The sequence below is a fragment of the Salmo trutta genome, chromosome 5, assembly GCF_901001165.1.
Source record: "Salmo trutta chromosome 5, fSalTru1.1, whole genome shotgun sequence".
NCBI classification, from domain to species: Eukaryota; Metazoa; Chordata; class Actinopteri; order Salmoniformes; family Salmonidae; genus Salmo; species Salmo trutta.
The window spans coordinates 26,241,551-26,263,032 of NC_042961.1; the positions used below are offsets into that span (position 1 = coordinate 26,241,551).

Consider the following 21,482-nt stretch of genomic DNA (forward strand, 5'->3'; position numbering starts at 1 on the left):
TGGAGGGGGGGTTAGAAGGATTACTATATCCTATCCCAGGTATTCCTTAAAGAGGTGGGGTTTCAGGTGTCTACGGAAGGTGGTGATTGACTCCGCTGTCCTGGCGTCGTGAGGGAGCTTGTTCCACCATTGGGGTGCCAGAGCAGTGAACAGTTTTGACTGGGCTGAGCGGGAACTGTGCTTCCGCAGCGGTAGGGGGGCCAGCAGGCCAGAGGTGGATGAACGCAGTGCCCTTCTTTGGGTGTAGGGCCTGATCAGAGCCTGAAGGTACGGAGGTGCCGTTCCCCTCATGTCAAACGCTGTTTTAAATCAATTTTTATGCGATTTTTCCAAATGCGCTACTGTTTTTCAGCCATGGCCTGCAAAGTCACCATTCATCGTTCTGGCGCCTTCTGAGAGCCTATGGGAGCATTAGAAAATGTCACATTATGCCAGAGATCCCCTGTTTTGGTTAGAGATGATCAAGAAGGCCAAGAAATAGTCAGAGAGAGCGCTTCCTGTTTGGAATCTTCTCAGGTTTTGGCCTGCCAAATGAGTTCTGTTATACTCACAGACACCATTCAAACAGTTTTAGAAACTTTAGGGTGTTTTCTATCCAAATCAAACAATTATATGCATATTCTAGTTACTGGGCAGGAGTAGTAACCAGATTAAATCGGGTACGTTTTTTATCCGGCCGTGCAAATACTGCCCCCTATCCCCAACAGGTTAATGTCAATATGCCTTGTCCACTGCTGTTCTGGTTAGAGTTTATTGTCTTATTTCACTGTAGCGCCTCGAGCCCTGCTCAATATACTTTATCCAACCATTCAGTTCCACCACCCACACATGCGATGACATCACCTGGTTTCAATGATGTTTCTAGAGACAATATCTCTCTCATCATCACTCAATGCCTAGGTTTACCTCCACTGTAGTCACATCCTACCATACCTTTGTCTGTACATTATGCCTTGAATCTATTTTATCGCCCCAGAAACCTGCTCCTTTTACTCTCTGTTCCGGACGTCCTAGATGACCAGCCCTTATAGCTTTTAGCCGTACCCTTATCCTACTCCTCCTCTGTTCCTCTGGCATTGTAGAGGTTAATCCAGGCCCTGCAGTGCCTAGCTCCACTCCTATTCCCCAGGCGCTCTCTTTTGATGACTTCTGTAACCGTAAAAGCCTTGGTTTCATGCATGTTAACATTAGAAGCCTCCTCCCGAAGTTTGCTTTAGTCACTGCTTTAGCACACTCTGCCAACCTGGATGTCCTAGCCATGTCTGAATCCTGGCTTAGGAAGACCACCAAAAACCTTGAAATCTCCATCCCTAACTACAACATTTTCAGACAAGATAGAACGGACAAAGGGGGCGGTGTTGCAATCTACTGCAGAGATAGCCTGCAGAGTTCTGTCCTACTATCCAGGTCTGTACCCAAACAATTTGAACTTCTACTTTTAAAAATCCACCTTTCTAGAAACAAGTCCCTCACCGTTGCCGCTTGCTATCGACCACCCTCTGCCCCCAGCTGTGCTCTGGACACCATATGTGAACTGATTGCCCCCCATCTATCTTCAGAGACCGTGCTGCTAGGTGACCTAAACTGGGACATGCTTAACACCCCGGCCATCCTACAATCTAAGCTTGATAACCTCAATCTCACACAAATTATCAATAAACCTACCAGGAATAACCCCAAAGCCGTAAACACAGGCACCCTCATAGATATCATCTTAACCAACTTGCCCTCTAAATACACCTCTGCTGTTTTCAACCAAGATCTCAGCGATCACTGCCTCATTGCCTTCATCCGTAATGGGTCTGCGGTCAAACAAGCTCCCCTCATCACTGTCAAACGCTCCCTGAAACACTTCAGCGAGCAGGCCTTTCTAATCGACCTGGCCTGGATATCCTGGAAGGATATTGACCTCATCCCATCAGTAGAGGATGCCTGGTTATTCTTTTAAAATGCCTTCCTCACCATTTTAAATAAGCATGCCCCATTCAAGAAATTTAGTACCAGGAACAGATATAGCCCTTGGTTCTCTCCAGAACTGACTGCCCTTGACCAGCACACAAACATCCTGTGGCGTTCTGCATTAGCATCAAACAGCCCCCGTGATATGCAACTTTTCAGGGAAGTTAGGAACCAATATACACAGGCAGTTAGGAAAGCCAAGGCTAGCTTTTTCAAGCAGAAATTTCCTTCCTGCAACACAACACAAAAAAGTTCTGGGACACTGTAAAATCCATGGAGAATAAGAGCACCTCCTCCCAGCTGCCCACTGCACTGAGGATAGGAAACTCTGTCACCACCAATAAATCCACTATAATTGATAACTTCAATAAGCATTTTTCTACGGCTGGCCATGCTTTCCACCTGGCTACCCCTACCCCGGTCAACAGCATTGCACCCCACACAGCAACTCGCCCAATCCTCCCCCATTTCTCCTTCTCCCAAATCCAGTTAGCTGATGTTCTGAAAGAGCTGCAAAATCTGGACCCCTACAAATCAGCCGGGCTAGACAATCTGGACCCTTTCTTTCTAAAATTATCTGCCGAAATTGTTGCAACCTGTAATGGTTTTTCTTAGAGAAGTAGAGGAGTCAGGCGCAGGACACAGGGATCAATGTAAACAAACGTGTTTACTTGAAAATTCAATAAATCTTCTCATAGAAAAATACATATCGCGGAGAAACACCTCCAACCACACAAAACAGGAAACAATCACCGACAAGACAAACAGGAAATGCAGAGGTTTAAATAATGAACATAGTTAGGGAAAATCAAAAACAGGTGTACACAATAAAGACCAAACCAAACAAACAGTGAAACATCGATTGGTGGCAACTAGTAAGCCGGTGACGTCGACCTCCGAACGCCGCCCGAACAAGGAAAGGAGCCGACTTCGGCGGGAGTCGTGACACAACCCCTATTACTAGCCTGTTCAACCTCTTTCGTGTCGTCTGAGATTCCCAAAGATAGGAAAGCAGCTGCAGTCATCCCCCTCTTCAAAGGGGGACACTCTTGACCCAAACTGCTACAGACCTATATCTATCCTACCCTGCCTTTCTAAGGTCTTCGAGAGCCAAATTAACAAACAGATTATCGCTCATTTCGAATCCCACTGTACCTTCTCCGCTATGCAATCTGGTTTCAGAGCTGGTCATGGGTGCACTTCAGCCACGCTCAAGGTCCTAAATGATATCATAAACGCCATCGATAAGAAAGAATACTGTGCAACCGTTTTCATCGACCTGGCTAAGGCTTTCGACTCTGTCAATCACCACATCCTTATCGGCAGACTCAACAGCCTTGGTTTCTGAAATGATTGCCTCGCTTGGTTCACCAACTACATCTCCGATAGAGTTCAGTGTGTCAAATCGGAGGGCCTGTTGTCCGGGCCTCTGGCAGTCTCTATGGGGGTGCCACAGGGTTCAATTATTGGGCCGACTCTTTTCTCTGTATACATCAATGATGTCGCTCTTGCTGCTGGTGAGTCCCTGATCCACCTATACGCAGACGACACCATTCTGTATACTTCTGGCCCTTCTTTGGACACTGTGTTAACTACCCTCCAGACGAGCTTCAATGTCATACAACTCTCCTTCCGTGGCCTCCAACTGCTCTTAAATACAAGTAAAACTAAATGCATGCTCTTCAACCGATCGCTGCCCGCACCTGCCCGCCCGTCCAGCATCACTACTCTGGACGGTTCTGACTTAGAATATGTGGACAACTACAAATACCTAGGTGTCTGGTTAGACTGTAAAGTCTCCTTCCAGACTCACATCAAACATCTCCAATCCAAAATTAAATCTAGAATTGACTTCCTATTTCGCGACAAAGCATCCTTCACTCATGCTGCCTAACATACCCCCGTAAAACTGACCATCCTACTGATCCTCGACTTCGGCGATGTCATTTACAAAATAGCCTCCAACACTCTACTCAAAAATTGGATGCAGTCTATCACAGTGCCATCCGTTTTGTCACCAAAGCCCCATATACTACCCACCACTGCGACCTGTACTCTCTTATTGGCTGGCCCTCGCTTCATACTCGTCGCCAAACCCACTGTCTCCAGGTCATATTCAAGACCCTGCTAGGTAAAGCCCCACCTTATCTCAGTTCGCTGGTCACCATAGCAGCACCCACCCGTAGCACATGCTCCAGCAGGTATATCTCACTGGTCACCCCCAAAGCCAATTCCTCCTTTGGCCGCCTCTCCTTCCAGTTCTCTGCTGCCAAATACTGGAACGAACTACAAAAATCACTGAAACTGGAGACACATCTCCGTCACTAGCTTTAAGCATCAGCTGTCAGAGCAGCTCACAGATCACTGCACCTGTACATAGCCCATCTGTAAATAGCCCAAACAACTACCTCATCCCCTACTGTATTTATTCATTTATCTTGCTCCTTTTCACCCCAGTATTTCTTCTTTGCACATTCATCTACTGCACATCTACCATTCCAGTGTTTTAATTGCTATATTGTATTTACTTCGCCACCATTGCCTATTTATTGCCTTACCTCCCCTATCTCACCTCATTTGCACACATTGTATATAGACTTGTTTTTCTACTGTATTATTGACTGTATGTTTGTTTACTCCATGTGTAACTCTGTGTTGTTGTATGTGTCGAACTGCTTTGCTTTATCTTGGCCAGGTCGCAGTTGTAAATGAGAACTTTTTCTCAACTTGCCTACCTGGTTAAATAAAGATGAAATAAATTAAATTAAATTAAAATAAAACGCACTTCCCAAGTGGAAGGAAGTCGATTGTTTTCATCTGTAGCCCAATTAAATCAGCCAAAACAAGCTCAATAACTTAATCAATGCACACACTGCTATTGAATATGAACTTCCCTTTATTGTGAATACATTTTCACAATATATTTTTCTCTTGAACATTTATTGAACAAGGATGTTTTGCTTCAACATTTATATGAATATTTAGGACTATTGAAGAGTAACTTAATGTTTTGTTCAAACAAATGTCAAACAATAGCTTAAATTGACACCTTATGCATGCTTTTGTGAAAAGAAAGTCTAAGAATAATCGCACCTTGTGCATGCTTTTGTGAAAATGCGCTCTACAATTAGGCTTCTTTGCCCTTGAACAATAATTTTTTTTTAATTATGTTTTTCTTGAGCATTTAAGCCTATTAATTTGAAAAGCCTTAGGATTAAGCTTGCAAAGGGAGGGTATATTACTGATCATTTTTTAAGTTTACCAGTAAACTACCAGAATTTTGCTAACTTTAAAGTTTTGGGGAGAATTTATCACAAGACAACTAGTGGCCTTTTTGGGTACTTCAGATTATTACAGGTGTCTGTAATTATCTCTGGCCCTGTAAAATAATAAAATATTTTCAGCATGAAATATTCTTAAGATTTTTTTTACACACTTTTATTTATTTTACTATATCAATATGTATTTGTTGTTCATGTTTTGCCACCAAACTGGTGGAAGTTGATTAATTATGCTATTTTATTTTTAGCCATATGGTCTATCCACTAGAAACTCGTGGACAATATGTACACAGTAATAAAACATTTATACTGTATATTCATTTTTACAAAGTTATTCATTTATAAATGACCGAAATTACAATGAATTACCAAAATGAATTAATTTTCCGGTAACTTTGCTAAATTACCGGTAGCTTTGCAACCCCACTTAGGCCTATTGAACAGTAGCCTATCATTTTGCAGAAACAAAACAAAATGTAAAACAATAAATGGACATCTTGTAGGCCGACTGCCTGTGTCAGTTAATAGCCTATACCAGCATATGAATTTAATCTAATTAAATAAATAATAGGTTTAGAAAATAAATAGACTATAACAAAACTGATTCTCCCAAAAAGCAAGCAAAATGTTCTGCCCAAGTTCCCAAAAGCATTTGGAGCGTGGAGTGTATTTGGCGCTTGCCCTGTATTTTGCATGCATTGGCCTTTCAGTTAGACCCTAAAGCTTAGGCGTACGCACTGTCAGATAAAAAATTATGAAAGAAAAACCTCAATGTAGCCTATATGAATTGCAGAAGAATGATACATTTATGGATTTTTTTATGCATTGATTTCTGAATATTTTATATCCTCGCGGTTATAACCACGTGGACTGTGGGTTATGAGTCAACCCGTGTACCACTAGTGTGTGTACAGTATGTCTGTATGCGCGTGCGTGTGTGTGTATTCACGTGTGTGTTTGCTAACTATGGTCCCAATAGTTAGTGATGTTACGCTATGGTGTTTGCTAACTATGGTCCCCATACACAAAGTTATCTTTATTCGTATACAGTAGCTGTTAAACTGAATTTATGATTGGAAGCACCCATGCACTTACTTAGAGGAAGTAGGAAACCAACTCTGTGGCATTGAGCCTCTTGTAAAATGTCTGAGCATTGCCAGAGCTTTGGAATATTGGTTTGTTGTTGAGGAGGGGATACTTTTAAAGTTTACTGTCTTGTAAGCAGGCATCATGAAAACAAATAGTTAAATATCAGCGTGAGAGCATAAACGTTCCTAATGAGGCCCTTGGGAAGCGATAGGTACAGAGAGCTCCACAATAGTGCAGTGTTACGTGTGGATTTAGGTCATTGCTTTGTGCTGTGCCCCTGTCTCGCCCTAGCGCTCCAAGCTCCCAGCTCCCTCTCATAGTTATTATTTAGTGTGAGGATGACCTGACTAAAAAATGTTTTCTCTCAAATCATCAAACCACCCATAAGCTGACTGCTGGAGCTGGAGCTGGACCAACTGTCAATCTGTTTATCTGGGTCTCAGTTGAGCTCTGTGTAGCAGATATGGAAGAGTTTACGATCTAGCTGCCACTTTGTTATTTAAGCCCTCAGCGGTGAGTTTGCTTTGCTCAGGCAGTAGGGAGGAGAAGGGGAGAGGAAGGGAGGTAAGAGGGAGGGGGAGGAGAGGGGGAGAGTAGAGACCGAGAGGGGGAAAGAGCTGGTAGAGGAAGAGAGAGGGAGAGGAGGAGAGGATGAGATGAGGAGAAGAGGGGGTGATATATTTCCCATGGTACAGTATGTGTTGGTTGGCCTATTCACCAATGATGTATCTGTCCTCTCTGCACACCATTCATGTCTCAGTCTCTCTGGTAACACAGGGGCGGCAGGGAGCACAGCATCCGGGGAAATGGATTGCTGTCATACCTTGTCCATAGACTGCTTACAGGGTAATGAAACCAACAGGTAATTTGGGTGAACTATCACTTTAATCCTAATCTTAATGAACACACACCTGCAATTACATTTACATGGATTTTATTACTTTATTTCATTATTGTCATGAATGAATTGTCATCTTTGCCATTGTAACAGTATAGCTTCTGTCCCTCTCCTCACCCCAACCTGGGCTCGAACCAGGGACCCTCTGCACACATCAACAACAGTCGCCCACGAAGCATCGTTACCCATCGCGCCACAAAAGCCGTGGCCCTTGCAGCGCAAGGGGAACAACTACTTAAGGTCGCAGAGCGAGTGACGTCACCGATTGAAACGCTATTAGCGCGCACCACCGCTAACTAGCTAGCCATTTCACATCGGTTACACCATCATCAAATCTTTAAGTAATCATCATCATCATGTCATTATCATAATAATATGTTTAAAGGCTTTCTTCTCCTCTTTTCTCTTTCCTAGAAATGAAAGACAAGCAAGCTGCTTGCATGGAGACATCAGACTGGCTGATATTGGATTAAGCTCATAGGGTTTCTATTTAGGACCTGACTGGAGAGTTGATACACTACTTTGTGGTTGTGTCCCTTGGAAGAAACGCTGCTGTTGTAGGGAGGGAGAGCTGTGTTCTATTTCTGCCTGTGGTGTTGGAGACAACCGAGGCAGTAGCTGCAGCAACACTGGGTTGCCCATGCTATCATAGGATTATTCAACATCACTGCACTGGATTTGACTCATAGAGTGCTCACTTTATCAGTCCCTCTGATGTACAGTGTGGTATAATTGTCTAATGGGCATTGCTAAGGGAGCTAAGTGAAGGAAGAGGAACGAATAATGAATCTATGTTAGGGTTGCAAAGGGAGAGTATAATACTGTTAACTTTATAAGTTTACCAGTAAACTTCCAGAATTTTCAATACGTGCAAAATATATAAAACAATCAAATAAGATGATTTTGAAATAAACCATTTAATGACAACGCTAAAACATTATCCTAAATATAACCCATACATTTAGTGAATACAGTTTGCGTTTAATATGAGAGTTTCAGCATGAAATATCCTTCAAATTTTTACACACTGTTATTTATTTTACTATGTCAATATGTCTGTTGTAAATGTTTTTGCAGTGGCAGTTGTGAAAAAAAGTTCATAGTTGGAGTAGTTGCAGAGTTAATTAGGCTATTTTCTCTTGAGCCATATGGTCTATCCACTAGAAACTAATGAACATCGGTGTAAAGATTAAGAAAATATGATACATTTTTTATTTATTATTCAAGTACAAATCACCAAAGTTACCATAGATTGTCATAGATTACCTGTTAATTGCCTAAATTGCTGAACATTCCGGTAACTTGGTAAATTACTGGTGGTTTTGCAACCCTAATCTAGCTACAGTACATCTAGCTACATCTATCTCGACCTAGACGGATGTTTTGCTCAGTGGTAAAGGGTACAGAAGTAGCCTAGGTCATTCATAAGATGTTTGCCTGCAGGGTAAAGCATACTGTATTTCAGCGCAAGCTTTTACTCAAATCCCCAAAAGCCTCTCAGGTTCTTGTCTCTGCTCCAGCCGATGAAATCATGATCAGTGTTTAAAGCTTTTAGCTAACAGCCCTGCAAAAAAAAGTTTGATGGCTGCGCACTCAAAAGATGTCTCATAAAGTTTGCTTAATTTTTCAAATGTGTTATTAGTTTCACTGCATCAGGGAAATGTCTGTGTACGCTATCCCTAATTCAGTGAAAATTATTTTTCAGATCTAAAAACGAAGTAAGCTTTATGTGACATCTTTCTGAGTGCGGACCCATCACAGTTTTCTGCTTATTTGAATTGACATGTTTTACGCACCAACCAAACATCTGGAACGCCGTGATGGTCCCCCTTTGATTAGCTAAAAGCACTGCGAAACACCCAGGAGTTTGGCCTCTCTCGCACAGCTCTCGACCCCCCCTCCATTCTACCACTCCACACAGGATGCCATCATCTCAGTCAAGAGTTCAAAATTGAATTTAGAGCCCTTTGGAATCCTCATCAGAAATGAGTGGTGAGCAAAATGCAGAGATTGAACCAATCGGTGTTTCATTATTTATTTCCTCGCAGAGAGTGTCATTGAGGCAAGGTCATTGAGAAGAGTTGATTCAGGGAATTAGAACAGTGTTCAGCTCTTTACTTTTATGTCCTTTACCATTATGTGAAGATACGAGACTTTGAAAGCCGCCAAGCTGTAGATTAGAATCTAGAGACCTTTTCATACCACTGAGCCAAACTGACCCGAGCCAAACTGTACTAAGCTGGCCGGGGTACACATCCATCCACCATACTTGCTGAACCATGCTGAAAAGGAACATTTTAAAGAAGATGTCCAAGCCAGCACAGTTGGGTTCGGATCAGCAGGATAGTGTGAAAAGGGTAAAGGTTTTTGAAATATTAGTGTCGTCATGTCTATGGGATTCAGAGCTATGGTACTGAAAGAATTCAAAGAAACACAACAGCAAGAGACAAGTAAGATGAGTAATTTGAGGGTATTGGAGAAAAAAGCCACAGGGAACTATATTTCATGTCGCTGAATAAATATTTCCTGCACATCCTCTGTTCAGAGGCGTTGTCAAGGATTATTCTCTGGCACATCAGAGTGCACTCAGCAACTAATCATTTTTACTGTGGAAGATTTAAGTGCCATCTCTTGCCTGTCACTTATAATTTGAATGTCAACTGTCAAACACCCATGGCATAGTATTGTTCCTAAGTCGGATTTGAAAAGTCGTGTTTTTTTTGGGGAAACCGCGGCAGTTTTTTTTCCCAGCTCAACACAGAACGCTGCTCAATGAAATTGTGGAGCAAAGCAGTCAATTTTCTGAGGTGCCACATGGAAATGTGGATTTTACGGAAATTATTATGCATTAGCAATAAAAAATACATTTGGCTTTGTGCTGAGAAATACAGTATTTCTATGGAGATAGCATTTTTTGCCTCGCAATACTTTATAATCTGTTGTCATTGTCATGTATGTATTCTATATATAACCAGTGACGTGCCATTCAAATAGAAATCCTCCTTACAAAGGAGACATGCTCCAAATACCAATCACCAAAGCATGTAACGACCACAGCTCTAAGTCGTTGTAACAGCACTATTTTAAGTTTCACAATTGTAAGTGTTTCTTGAATTGAGTAGTTCTTGTGTGGTTACACACACACACACACACACACACACACACACACACACACACACACACACACACACACGGAAACTCATGCAGTAGATCTGTCTTCTTCTTTCCTCCAGCGAGGTCGTCCTCTCCAACATCAACCACAGCCTGTCTGGCATCTGGGAGTGCCAGGTGACCAGTTCCCGTGGCAACAGGTCCAGACAGATGGAGATCCTTGTGTTGGAGATGTCAGCACCCTACTGCTCAGCAGACAGGGTCAACAGCAACAAGGGGGACTTCAGGTGGGTGCTCTAACCAGACCAAAAACAAGGACCTCTTCAGGTGAAGACTAAATGACAAGGTCAAAGGTCAACTACAGTGCAACAAGGTAGCCTAAAACATGCCTGACCTCATGTTGGCATTCAAGAAGTCAGTGTTTTGAGAATGTGAAATGTGAAAGCCCAATGGTTCGCTAAACTCAGCTCTGCTCAAGTAGGAAGCGACTGTAGGATATTAGATAACAAAGAAAGTAAACAGTCAAATGAGAAAAAAAATCCATGGAATGTAAGTACTGTTTAGCTAGCAGTTATCCCCACGCATTAGGAAGCCATGTGTTTCATATCAATCACCAAAATGCTAATAAATCTGTACCTCAGCTTTATACTGTAGCTTTCTAGAAAACATTCCAATTAGTCTCTGACTGGCATTTTCCCATCCAGCTAAAGCCTTATGAGTTGAATAGCTAACAGGCTCTCCACGAGACCTGGGTTCAAATACTTTGAGCATTTGCTTCAGTCTGCCTGGAGTGCCAGATGGGAGGGGTTTACCATTTTGGAACTGTTCAACTGGTTCCATTGCGTCAGGTGGCAGCGTAGCCTAGCGGTTAGAGCGTTGGACAAGGTACAAATCTGTCGTTCTGCCCCTGAACAAGGCAGTTAACCCACTGTTCCTAGGCCGTCATTGAAAATAAGAATTTGTTCTTAACTGACTTCCCTAGTTAAATGAAGGTAAAATCAAAAACAAATCAAGCACATAAATGATGGCAAATAATATTTGAACCCAGGTCTGCTTTCCACCTCCGTCTCTGTCCCTGTCCGTCTTGAGAAGTTTTTCTCCCTTCAGTCTTGTTTCCGTGTATGCTCCATTGTTGTCACTGCTCCTGTACTTTACAACCCACTTCCAGTGAAGCGAGCAGAGAGGCTTTGTTTCTGCTAAGCAGTGGCGTAATGGGCTAGAAAATGAGACCCTTTTTTTTGTCAGGGGGGATTACTGCCATAGATTACAAAGTAGCCGGTGCCATGATGACAGGAGGAGAAAGCAGGACAGGTTCCTCTGAACACAACAGATTTATCCTCAGTCTTTCCTCAATTTACTCCCTTAGTTTTCACATGATGAAAAATTGCCAAAATGACATTGTTGGAATGAAACAAGCTTGTTTTCATTGGTGTTTTTGAGGGTATTTTCAGGGAGATATAGACTACAGTAAGATGTACAGTATATGTAATATCCAGTGTCATTATGTTTGTTTACATGTCATGCAGATCAACAATCAACAATATATGATAACTTAGTAATGTGACATAATAACAAGGCAACGTGTCACATCTATGTAGTGTAATCAGGAAATCAAGGCTTATTGTGGATCACGGTGACAAAGATATTGATACCATATCTTGTGACAGGTGGCCAAAGACCCTGGCAGGGATACTGGCCTTCCTGCCCTGTGCTCCATCCACATTTGGCTATGCCCCCCACCCTTCTGGTGCCACTTCACACCACCTCACTCAGAGGGAGAAGAAGGCCTGGCGACGCTGTGACCGGGCAGGCCGGTGGGCAGAGGATGACTATACCCAGTGCCCATATGCCAGCGAGGTGACTCGCATACTGCATGAGCTTACCCAGGTAGGACATTTTTCTCACTAGCAGAGACAACGCAAGACAAGGGGGTCTAAAACGGAATCATCTGAATCATTAACTATTTTTTTTATTTGAGGTAATATCTGGCTTGATTAATACCCATAGGAAGACATACAAACTGTTATTTTATAACACATATGAAATGCATCTGTGTAAATCCGAGTGATCTAGCCTCGTCTAACCCAATCACTGTTCTATTACCAGGTGACCATCAACACCAGCAATGCCCAGTCGTTAGCCCAGCAGCTGGTAGCCTTCACCAGCAGGGCGGGGGACTTCAGCGATGTGATGGATGTCATCTTTGTCACACACCTGGTTGAGAGGCTGACTCGCCTGGTGGACCAGCGTAGAGAAGTAAGTATGAAAGCAGGACTTAGCCGCTGTTCACTCACGCGCGCACGCACACACACAGAAGAATGCACACACACACAAACCCATGCATGCTCGTGCAAAAACACACACACACACACACACACACACAGCATTTACCCTCAGCCTCCATGCAGCAGTAATTATTTTGCTAAATCAACAGTTCTTCGCATATTGTAAGAGGGCTTGCAAATTTGACCAATCACTGCACTATTTCCTCATAAAACAGTCAAATCAGTACCAAAAGAGGGCTCGCAATTTAAACCAATCTCCACACATTTAACGCATAATATAATTCAATCAAGTCACATGACAACAAACTTTTTCCCTTATCAATGCATTTTCCTGAGAAATTGGACCAAAGCATTGCATATTGCCATGCATAATGTCAGAATTCCTCTGGCAAAATCAAGCATTATTGCCCCGCAAATGTCATAAAATAATCCCTGGGAAATTCTGGAGGGACTGAATAAAGAACCCCAAACTGTTTTCTTTGGACGAGCTGTTAATAGTCCAATGAAAGGCACATATGAGTGGATGTCTCTTTTTGCCCGGTAGCTGGCTAGTCTACTTGACTCCAGCTCCATAAATGCTAGACTTTGGGTGCTAATATCCCTGAGATGTCATCAGTGCAGCAATTTGGTAACATGCAATTTGAGGGGAAACCATACATATTGTTAGCTGGTATTCCTGACCTTGTATTATTTAAGCCTGTGAGATGTGAGTGCTTTTCAGTGTTTTTTTGAAAGCAGGGATATGCCAAACTCTGAGGAATGATTTGCAAGAATAGACTTGAAACTGTTCAGATGACAGCTTAAATCAGGGGTGTCAAACTCATTCCATGGAGGGCCTAGTGTCTGATGGTTTTTGTTTTTTCCTTTCAGGTGAGGGCAGTTCCTTACTAATTAGTGACCTTAATTCATCAATCATGTAAAAGGAGTGCAAACCCGCAGCCACTCGGCCCTGCGTAGAATGAGTTTGACACATGTGGCTTAAATGGTGGGATCCGCAGGTTAACGGAACTCAATTTGAGAAACCGTACATTACGCTAAATGTGCTCACACTCTAGGAATAAAGGAGTCTTAGCCTGCCACCGTCCACGCTATACTAGCCTTCAAAATTAATTTGGAAAAGCTGTGCGTTTTCCTTCATCCTTTTTTTTCTTGCTTATGACAATCATGCACCTGAGAGCTAAGTTGATGAAGAGGTAATTCAGATATCCCCCTAATCTATTCAAAATGTATTTCCTTTATACCAGGGGTCTTCAACCTTTTCTTGCCCGGGGACCCCTGGTGAGGCAAACCGGAGACCGAGGGATCCCCATCATATGTTAGCCCCCCCAAAAAAATCTATGTTAGCCCCCCAAAAATGCAACATCTTGTCTTATCATCAGGTGATGTAAACAACATTTTAAAATGAATAGATTTCATAGACATTGGTAGTCTATTCTGTTGTTTCTAGCGATATTCATAAAAACATTAAAAGTAAAAATTACAAAAAATGCACTTTTTCAAAATTATTATTTGATATACAGTACCAGTCAAAAGTTTGGACACACCTACTCATTCAAGTGTTTTTCTTTATTTTGACTATTTTCTACATTGTAGAATAATATTGGAGACATTAAAACTATGAATAACACATATGGAATCATGTAGTAACCAAAAAAGTGTTAAACAAATCAAAATATATTTAATATTTGAGATTCGTCAAATAGTCACCCTTTGCCTTGGTGACAGCTTTGCACACTCTTGGTATTCTCTCAACCAGCTTCACCTGGAATGCTTTTCTAACAGTCTTGAAGGAGTTCCCACATATGCTGTTGGCTGCTTTTCCTTCACTCTGCGGTCCAACTCATCCAGAACCATCTCAATTGGGTTGAGGTCGGGTGATTGTGGAGGCCAGGTCATCTGATGAAGCACTCCATCACTCTCCTCCTTGGTCAAGTAGCCCTTACACAGCCTGGAAGTGTGTTGAGTCATTGTCCTGTTGAAAAACAAATGATAGTCCCACTAAGTGCAAACCAAATGGGATGAGATATTGCTGCAGAATGCTGTGGTGGCCTTGCTGGTTGAGTGTGCCTTGAATTCTAAATAAATCCCTGACAGTGTCACCAGCAAAGCACCCCCACACCATCACACCTCCTCCTCCATGCTTCACAGTGAGAACCACACATGCAGAGATCATCCGTTCACCTACTCTGCGTCTCACAAAGACACAGCGGTTGGAACCAAAAATGTCAAATTTGGATTCATCAGATCAGAGGACAGATTTCCACCAGTTTAATTTCAACTGCTCATGTTTCTTGGCCCAATCCAGTTTCTTATTATTATTGGTGTCCTTTAGTAGTCATCTTTGCAGCAATTTGACCATAAAGGCCTGATTCATGCGGTCTCCTCTGAACAGTTGATGTTGAGGTTTGTCTGTTACTTGAACCCTGTGAAGCATTTATTTGGGCTGCATTCTGAGGGGCAGTTATTTGCCGATTTCTGAGGCTGGTACCTCTAATGAACTTATCCTCTGCAGCACAGGTAACTCTGGGTCTTCCTTTCCTGTGGTGGAACTCATGAGTGCTAGTTTCATCATAACGCTTGATGGTTTTTGCGACTGCACTTGAAGAAACTGTCAAAGTTCTTGAAATATTCTGCACTGACTGTCCTTCATGTCTTAAAGTAATGATGGACTGTCATTTCTCTTTGCTTATTTGAGCTGTTCTTGCCATAATATGGACTTGGTCTTTTACCAAATAGGGCTATCTTCTGTATACCACCCCTACCTTGTCACATCACAACTGATTAGCTGAAACACATTAAGAAGGAAAGAAATTCCAGAAATGCATTCCAGTTGACTACTTCATGAAGCTGGTTGAGAGAATGCCAATAGTGTGCAAAGCTGTCATCAAGGCAAAGGGTGGCTACTCTGAAGAATCTCAAATATATTTTGATTTGTTTGACACTTTTTTGGTTACTACATGATTCCATATGTGTTATTTCATAGTTTTGATATCTTCACCTTTATTCTACAATGTATAAAATAGTAAAAAAAAAAAAAAAAAAAATGGAATGAGTAGGTGTGTCCAAATGTTTGACTGGTATTGTACATTTTCGCGGACCCTCTGCAGTAATTCTGCGGACTCCCGGTTGAATACCCCTGCTTTATACGACTGAAGGCAACTATAGGGTCTGCACACAAAAGAGGTCAGAGTAGTGTAGTGGAATTAAATTTTTACGTGAGAAGATCATTATTTGGAGCTCTCCTCAACACGGGGTCCTACTAGAAAACCTAACAATACTTGGATGCCCAGATACACCTTGATTAATGCCAACCCAATCTCTCCACAGAACAGTTAGAATAAAGCAACTGTGAATTTGATGTAAATAGTTCAACTGTCATCATAATTAAGTGATTATGCCCCATTGGAGCCGCTAATCTAAAGAAAATCTTTAGATAATGAATAAAGTCACCATCACCACCCTCATCATTTCATTTCCTCAATCCCATAGCTAGGGGACTATATCTCTGACATAGCCAGTAACATGATGCTGGTGGAGGAACACATCCTGTGGATGGCTCAGAACGAGGCCAGGGCATGTACACGCATTGTCCAGTGTGTGGAGCGCATCGCCGACATGGCTCTCACCATAGACACGCAGGTCATATCAAAGGTAGGTAAACAAACATCAAATGCACACAAACGTCTATAAACTAAATGTTCACTCTGTAACCCCTTAAAAGGATAACTTATAAAGTGTTACTAAGATTGGTTTTGGAATCAAAGCTTAAGGGAGCTCAAAAAGTATTGGGACAGGGACATTTTTGTTGTTGTTGTTGTTTTGGCTCTGTACTCCAGCACTTTGGATTTCAAATCATACAATGACTATGAGTTTAAAGTGCAGACCCCGTTTTAGGGGACCAAAAGAGAAATTCACTGATATGTGTATTAAAAGTAGTAATAAATTAAGTAGTTGGTCCCATATTCATAGCACAGAATGACTACATCAAGCGTGTGTCTCTACACATATGTTGGATGCATTTGCTTTGGTTGTGTTTCAGATCATTTTGTGCCCAATAGAAATGAATGATAAATCATGTTGTGAGGACAGACGCTGGGAGACGAGAAGCAAGTACAGGGAGTGAATATTGAATAAATAACAGACACGAAACAAAACACGGACAACGTCTGGACAAGGGGAACAAAATGACATGAATGCAGACACGGGGAAAAACCTGAGGAAGTGACAGATATAGGGGAGGCAATCAATATGGTAATAGAGTCCAGGTAAGTCCCATGATGCGCTGATGCGCGCAACGATGGTGACAGGTGTGCGTAATGATGGGCCGCCTGGCGCCAGAGAGCACTAGAGAGGGGGAGCGGGAGCAGGCGTGACACATGTATTGTGTCATTATGGAGTCACTTTAATTGTAAATAAGAATATAATATATTTCTAAACACTTCTACATTAATGTGGATGCCACCATGATTATGGATAATCCTGAGTGAATTGTGAATAATAGTAAGTGAAAAAGTTACAGACACACAAATATCATACCCCAAGACATGCTAGCCACTCACCATTAAAACAACAGGGAAAGTTAGCATTTTTGAGGGGGTATGATATTTATGAGTCTGTAACTTTCTCACTCAAGAATCATTTCTAAACGGTTCACCCGATATGAATGAAAATACAATCAAATTAAAGCTGACAGCCTGCACTTTAACCTCATAGTCATTGTTTCATTTCAAATCCAAAGTCAGCTAAAAAAATATATATTTTGGAACTCACTGTAGTTCAGGCATGGGCAAAGGCCGGCGCGGAGGCCATATGCGGCCCGCAACCTGATTCAATACGGCCCGCGGAATCATGCTCAGATCACATAAAGAATTTGCGATGTTATTCAAATTAAAAGCCCAATGAATTCTCGCCTTTGTGTAATGATTTAACTCCCACCACTTGTGGGACATTTGTTTTGAGGGCACATATAAATAACTGCACGAGGACAGACAGTAACTGAGAGGCTGACAGACATGTCAAAGTTACAAATAGTAGCTAGCTAGAAATTAGTTTCCAAAGATTTCCAAGTTAAGGAAAGTAGACAATTAATATAGGTTGTTCCAGCAAGAGTGGACATCGAAATATTTATTTATTGAGGTATCAGGGAAAGCTGTGTGTTTAGTGTGCAAAGAGAGCATCGCTGTCTTGAAAGACTACAACTTGTCCCGACACTTCCAGACGAAGCATGCAGAGAAATATAGGAATATGTCTTCTGAGCAGAGGGCAAGTGCATCGAAATAATTGCTTTCTCAGTTGCAAAAGCAGCGAGGTATTTTCACAAAACTGCGTTCAGCAAACGATGGAATTGAGAGAGCTAGCTATGTACTGTCCCACAAAATTGCTAAACATAGCAAGCCATTCGCTGAGGGCGAATTCATAAAAGAATGTGTAATTGACTCTGCACCAATACTTTGACCCGACAAGAAAGAGCTGTTTGAAAATGTTTCCCTGTCAAGACGAACAGTGACACGGCGTGTTGAGGGCATCGCAGAGAATATGGAACAACAGTTGAAAGACAAGGTAAAGGATTTGAACTAGTTCTCCTTGTACCTGGATGAGAGCAGTGATGCACGTGACATGGCACGGTTGTTGATGTTCTTACGAGGCATTACCCCAGACTTTGAAATTACAGAGGAGCGTGCTTCAGTGCAGTCAATGAAGAGCACAACCACAGGGAAAGATTTATTGGAGGAGGTTAATAAGTGTGTGGCAAAACTGGGACTGAGTTTTGAAAAGTTATCCAGTGTGACCACTGATGGGTGCCCAAACTTGACAAGAAAAAACGTTGGCCTTTTGAAAAGGATAAAAGATCAAATAGCTGAGCTGAACCCAGATCCCCCCAAAAATTTCCTGCGTGCATTACTCATCAGGAGATACTCTGTAAATGTGTTCTGAAAATTAGCCATGTTGTGGATACAGTCACTAAAGTGGTAAACTTCATAAGAGCTAAGTCTTTAAACCACAGGCAGTTTGTCTCACTGTGGGAGGAGACAGAGTCGTGTCATGCAGATCTCCCATACCACAAAAACGTGAGATGTCTGAATTTGGGGAAGGTGCTTAAAAGGGTGTGGGACCTGAAGTCGGAGATTGCTGAGTTTTTGCAAATGAAAGGAAAATATTTGAATTTCCCTCAACTGCAAGATAAAGAATGGTTGGCTGATTTTGCTTTCACCGTGGACATCATGGTGTCACGTCCTGACCCCTGTAAGAGGTAATTTGCCATAGTAGAGCGGTCAGGGCGTGACAGGTGGTTGTGTTGGGTGGTTTTGGGTTTTCTGTTTATATGTGGGGTTTTTGTAGTATTCTATTTCTATGTTTTGTTTTCCAGGTTTTGGCCGGGTATGGTTTCCAATCAGAGGCAGGTGTCTTTCGTTGTCTCTGATTGGAAGCCATACTTAGGCAGCCTGTTTTCCTTTGGGGTTTGTGGGGAGTTGTTTTCCCGTTTAATCGTAGTGCCTGACGGAACTGTTGGCTGTCGTTTTTTGTTATTTTGTTGAAGTGCTATCATTTAATAAAATAAATATGAGCACTTTACACGCTACGCTGTGCCTTGGTCCCCTTTTAACGACCCTTGTGACACATGGCCCTCATGAATGCACTTAATTCCAAACTACAAGGGAAGGGCCTTTTTGCACATTAAATGAACAGCCTTGTCAAAGCCTTCAAGGGAAAACGACTCCTCTTGACCCGCCAAGTAGAAGCCAACAATCTCACCCACCTTCCGACACTACTAGTCTGTTCCCTATCAGATGACCAGCAGGAGAAGTATACATCGCTGCTGCGTCCTTTGAACGGTGAGTTTTCTCGTCGTTTTGAGGATTTGAAAGTGTTGGAAAATGACATGCTGTTGGTTTCCTCTCCTTTCACCTTCAATGTGGATAATTCTCTCACTGACCAGCAACTTGAGCTTATCGATCTTCAGTATGATGCAGTGATTGGAGAGCTATTCAAAACAATGTCACTGACGAGGTTCTATGCATCTCTCGATGAAAAAAACTTTCCAAAGATTAGGAGTCATGCTCAGAAAATGTTTGTAGTGTTTGGATCAACCTATTTATGTGAACAGACATTTTCAGTGATGAAATATAAAAAGTCAAGGCACAGATCATCTTGTACTGACTCTCACCTCTCAGCAATCCTGTGGATAGCGACGTCAGAAACCATACCTGACTTCACTGCTCTAGTCAATGCCCATCAGAGACTTCACTCCTCAAACTGATTGAGTAATTTAAATGTAATGTTGAGCTCTCTCTCTTTCTTGTGTTTTTGTGCATACCAATTAACAAGAGTTCTGTCCGTGGTGCTGAATGCACAGAGTACTTTCCCCTCCGTGTAGTTCATTGCATGTTTAATAATGAAAATAACTACCAAAAGGAGGAAATGGATGTGGTTTATTTTTGTGCATGTTAAAAAAGTTAAATAAGTAGCATATCTGGACGTGATTTACAGTAGATATACCTGTCAACACAGTCATACACATGATGCACAGTTGAAGTCGGAAGTTTACATACACCTTAGCCAAATACATTTAAACTCAGTTTTTCACAATTCCTGACATTTAATCCTAGTAAAAATTCCCTGTCTTAGGTCAGTTAGGATCACCACTTTATTTTAAGAATGTGAAATGTCAGAATAATAATAGAGAGAATGATTAATTTCAGCTTTTATTTCTTTCATCACATTCCCAGTGGGTCAGAAGTTGACATACACTCAATTAGTATTTGGTAGCATTGCCTTTAAATTGCTTAACTTGGGTCAAACATTTCGGGTAGCCTTCCACAAGCTTCCCACAATAAGTTGGGTGAATTTTGGCCCATTCCTCCTGACAGAGCTGGTGTAACTAAGTCAGGTTTGTAGGCCTTCTTGCTCTCCCATGCTTTTTCAGTTCTGCCCACATATTTTCTATAGGATTAAGGTCAGGGCTTTGTGATGGCCACTCCAATACCTTGACTTTATTGTCCTTAAGCCATTTTGCCACAACTTTGGAAGTATGCTTAGGGTCATTGTCCATTTGGAAGACCCATTGTTGCTTCAATATATCCACATAATTGTCCTCCCTCATGATGCCATCTATTTTGTGAAGTGCACCAGTCCCTTCTGCAACAAAGCACCCCCACAACATGATGCTGCCACCCCCGTGCTTCGAGGTTGGGATGGTGTTCTTCGGCTTGCAAGCCTCCCCTTTTTTCCTCCAAGCATAACGATGGTCATTATGGCCAAACGGTTCTATTTTTTGTTTCATCAGACCAGAGGACATTTCTCCAAAAAGTATGATCTTTGTCCCCATGTGCAGTTGCAAACCGTAGTCTGGCTTTTTTATGGCGGTTTTGGAGCAGTGGCTTCTTCCTTGCTGAACGGCCGTTCAGCTTATATCGATATAGGACTCGTTTAACTGTAGATATAGATACTTTTGTACCTGTTTCCTGCAGCATCTTCACAAGGTCCTTTGCTGTTGTTCTGGGATTGATTTGCACTTTTCGTCACCAAAGTACGGTTATCTCTAGGAGACAGAACGCCTCTCCTTCCTGGGTGGTATGACAGCTGCATGGTCCCATGGTGTTTACACTTGCATACTATTTTTTGTACAGATTAACGTGGTACCTTCAGGCGTTTGGAAATTGCGCCCAAGGATGAACCAGACTTGTGAAGTTCTACAATTTTTTTTCTGAGGTCTTGGCTGATTTCTTTTGATTTTCCCATGATGTCAAGCAAAGAGGCACTGAGTTGGAAGGTAGGCCTTGAAATACATCCACCGGTACACCTCCAATTGACTCAAATTATGTCAATAAGCCTATCAGAAGCTTCTAAAGCCATGACATC

General features: G+C 42.1%; 1 protein-coding gene across 1 annotated transcript in view; it reads left to right on the forward strand.

The window, feature by feature from the left end:
* Nucleotides 1–21,482, forward strand: part of LOC115193959 (adhesion G protein-coupled receptor A3-like) — a 301,644-nt gene that overhangs the window by 137,113 nt on the left and 143,049 nt on the right. The window contains exons 8-11 of the mRNA XM_029753120.1: nucleotides 10,461–10,625; nucleotides 12,006–12,225; nucleotides 12,445–12,594; nucleotides 16,113–16,274. Of these exons, the coding sequence (XP_029608980.1) occupies nucleotides 10,461–10,625; nucleotides 12,006–12,225; nucleotides 12,445–12,594; nucleotides 16,113–16,274 (697 nt within the window). The remainder of the gene's footprint in view (nucleotides 1–10,460; nucleotides 10,626–12,005; nucleotides 12,226–12,444; nucleotides 12,595–16,112; nucleotides 16,275–21,482) is intronic.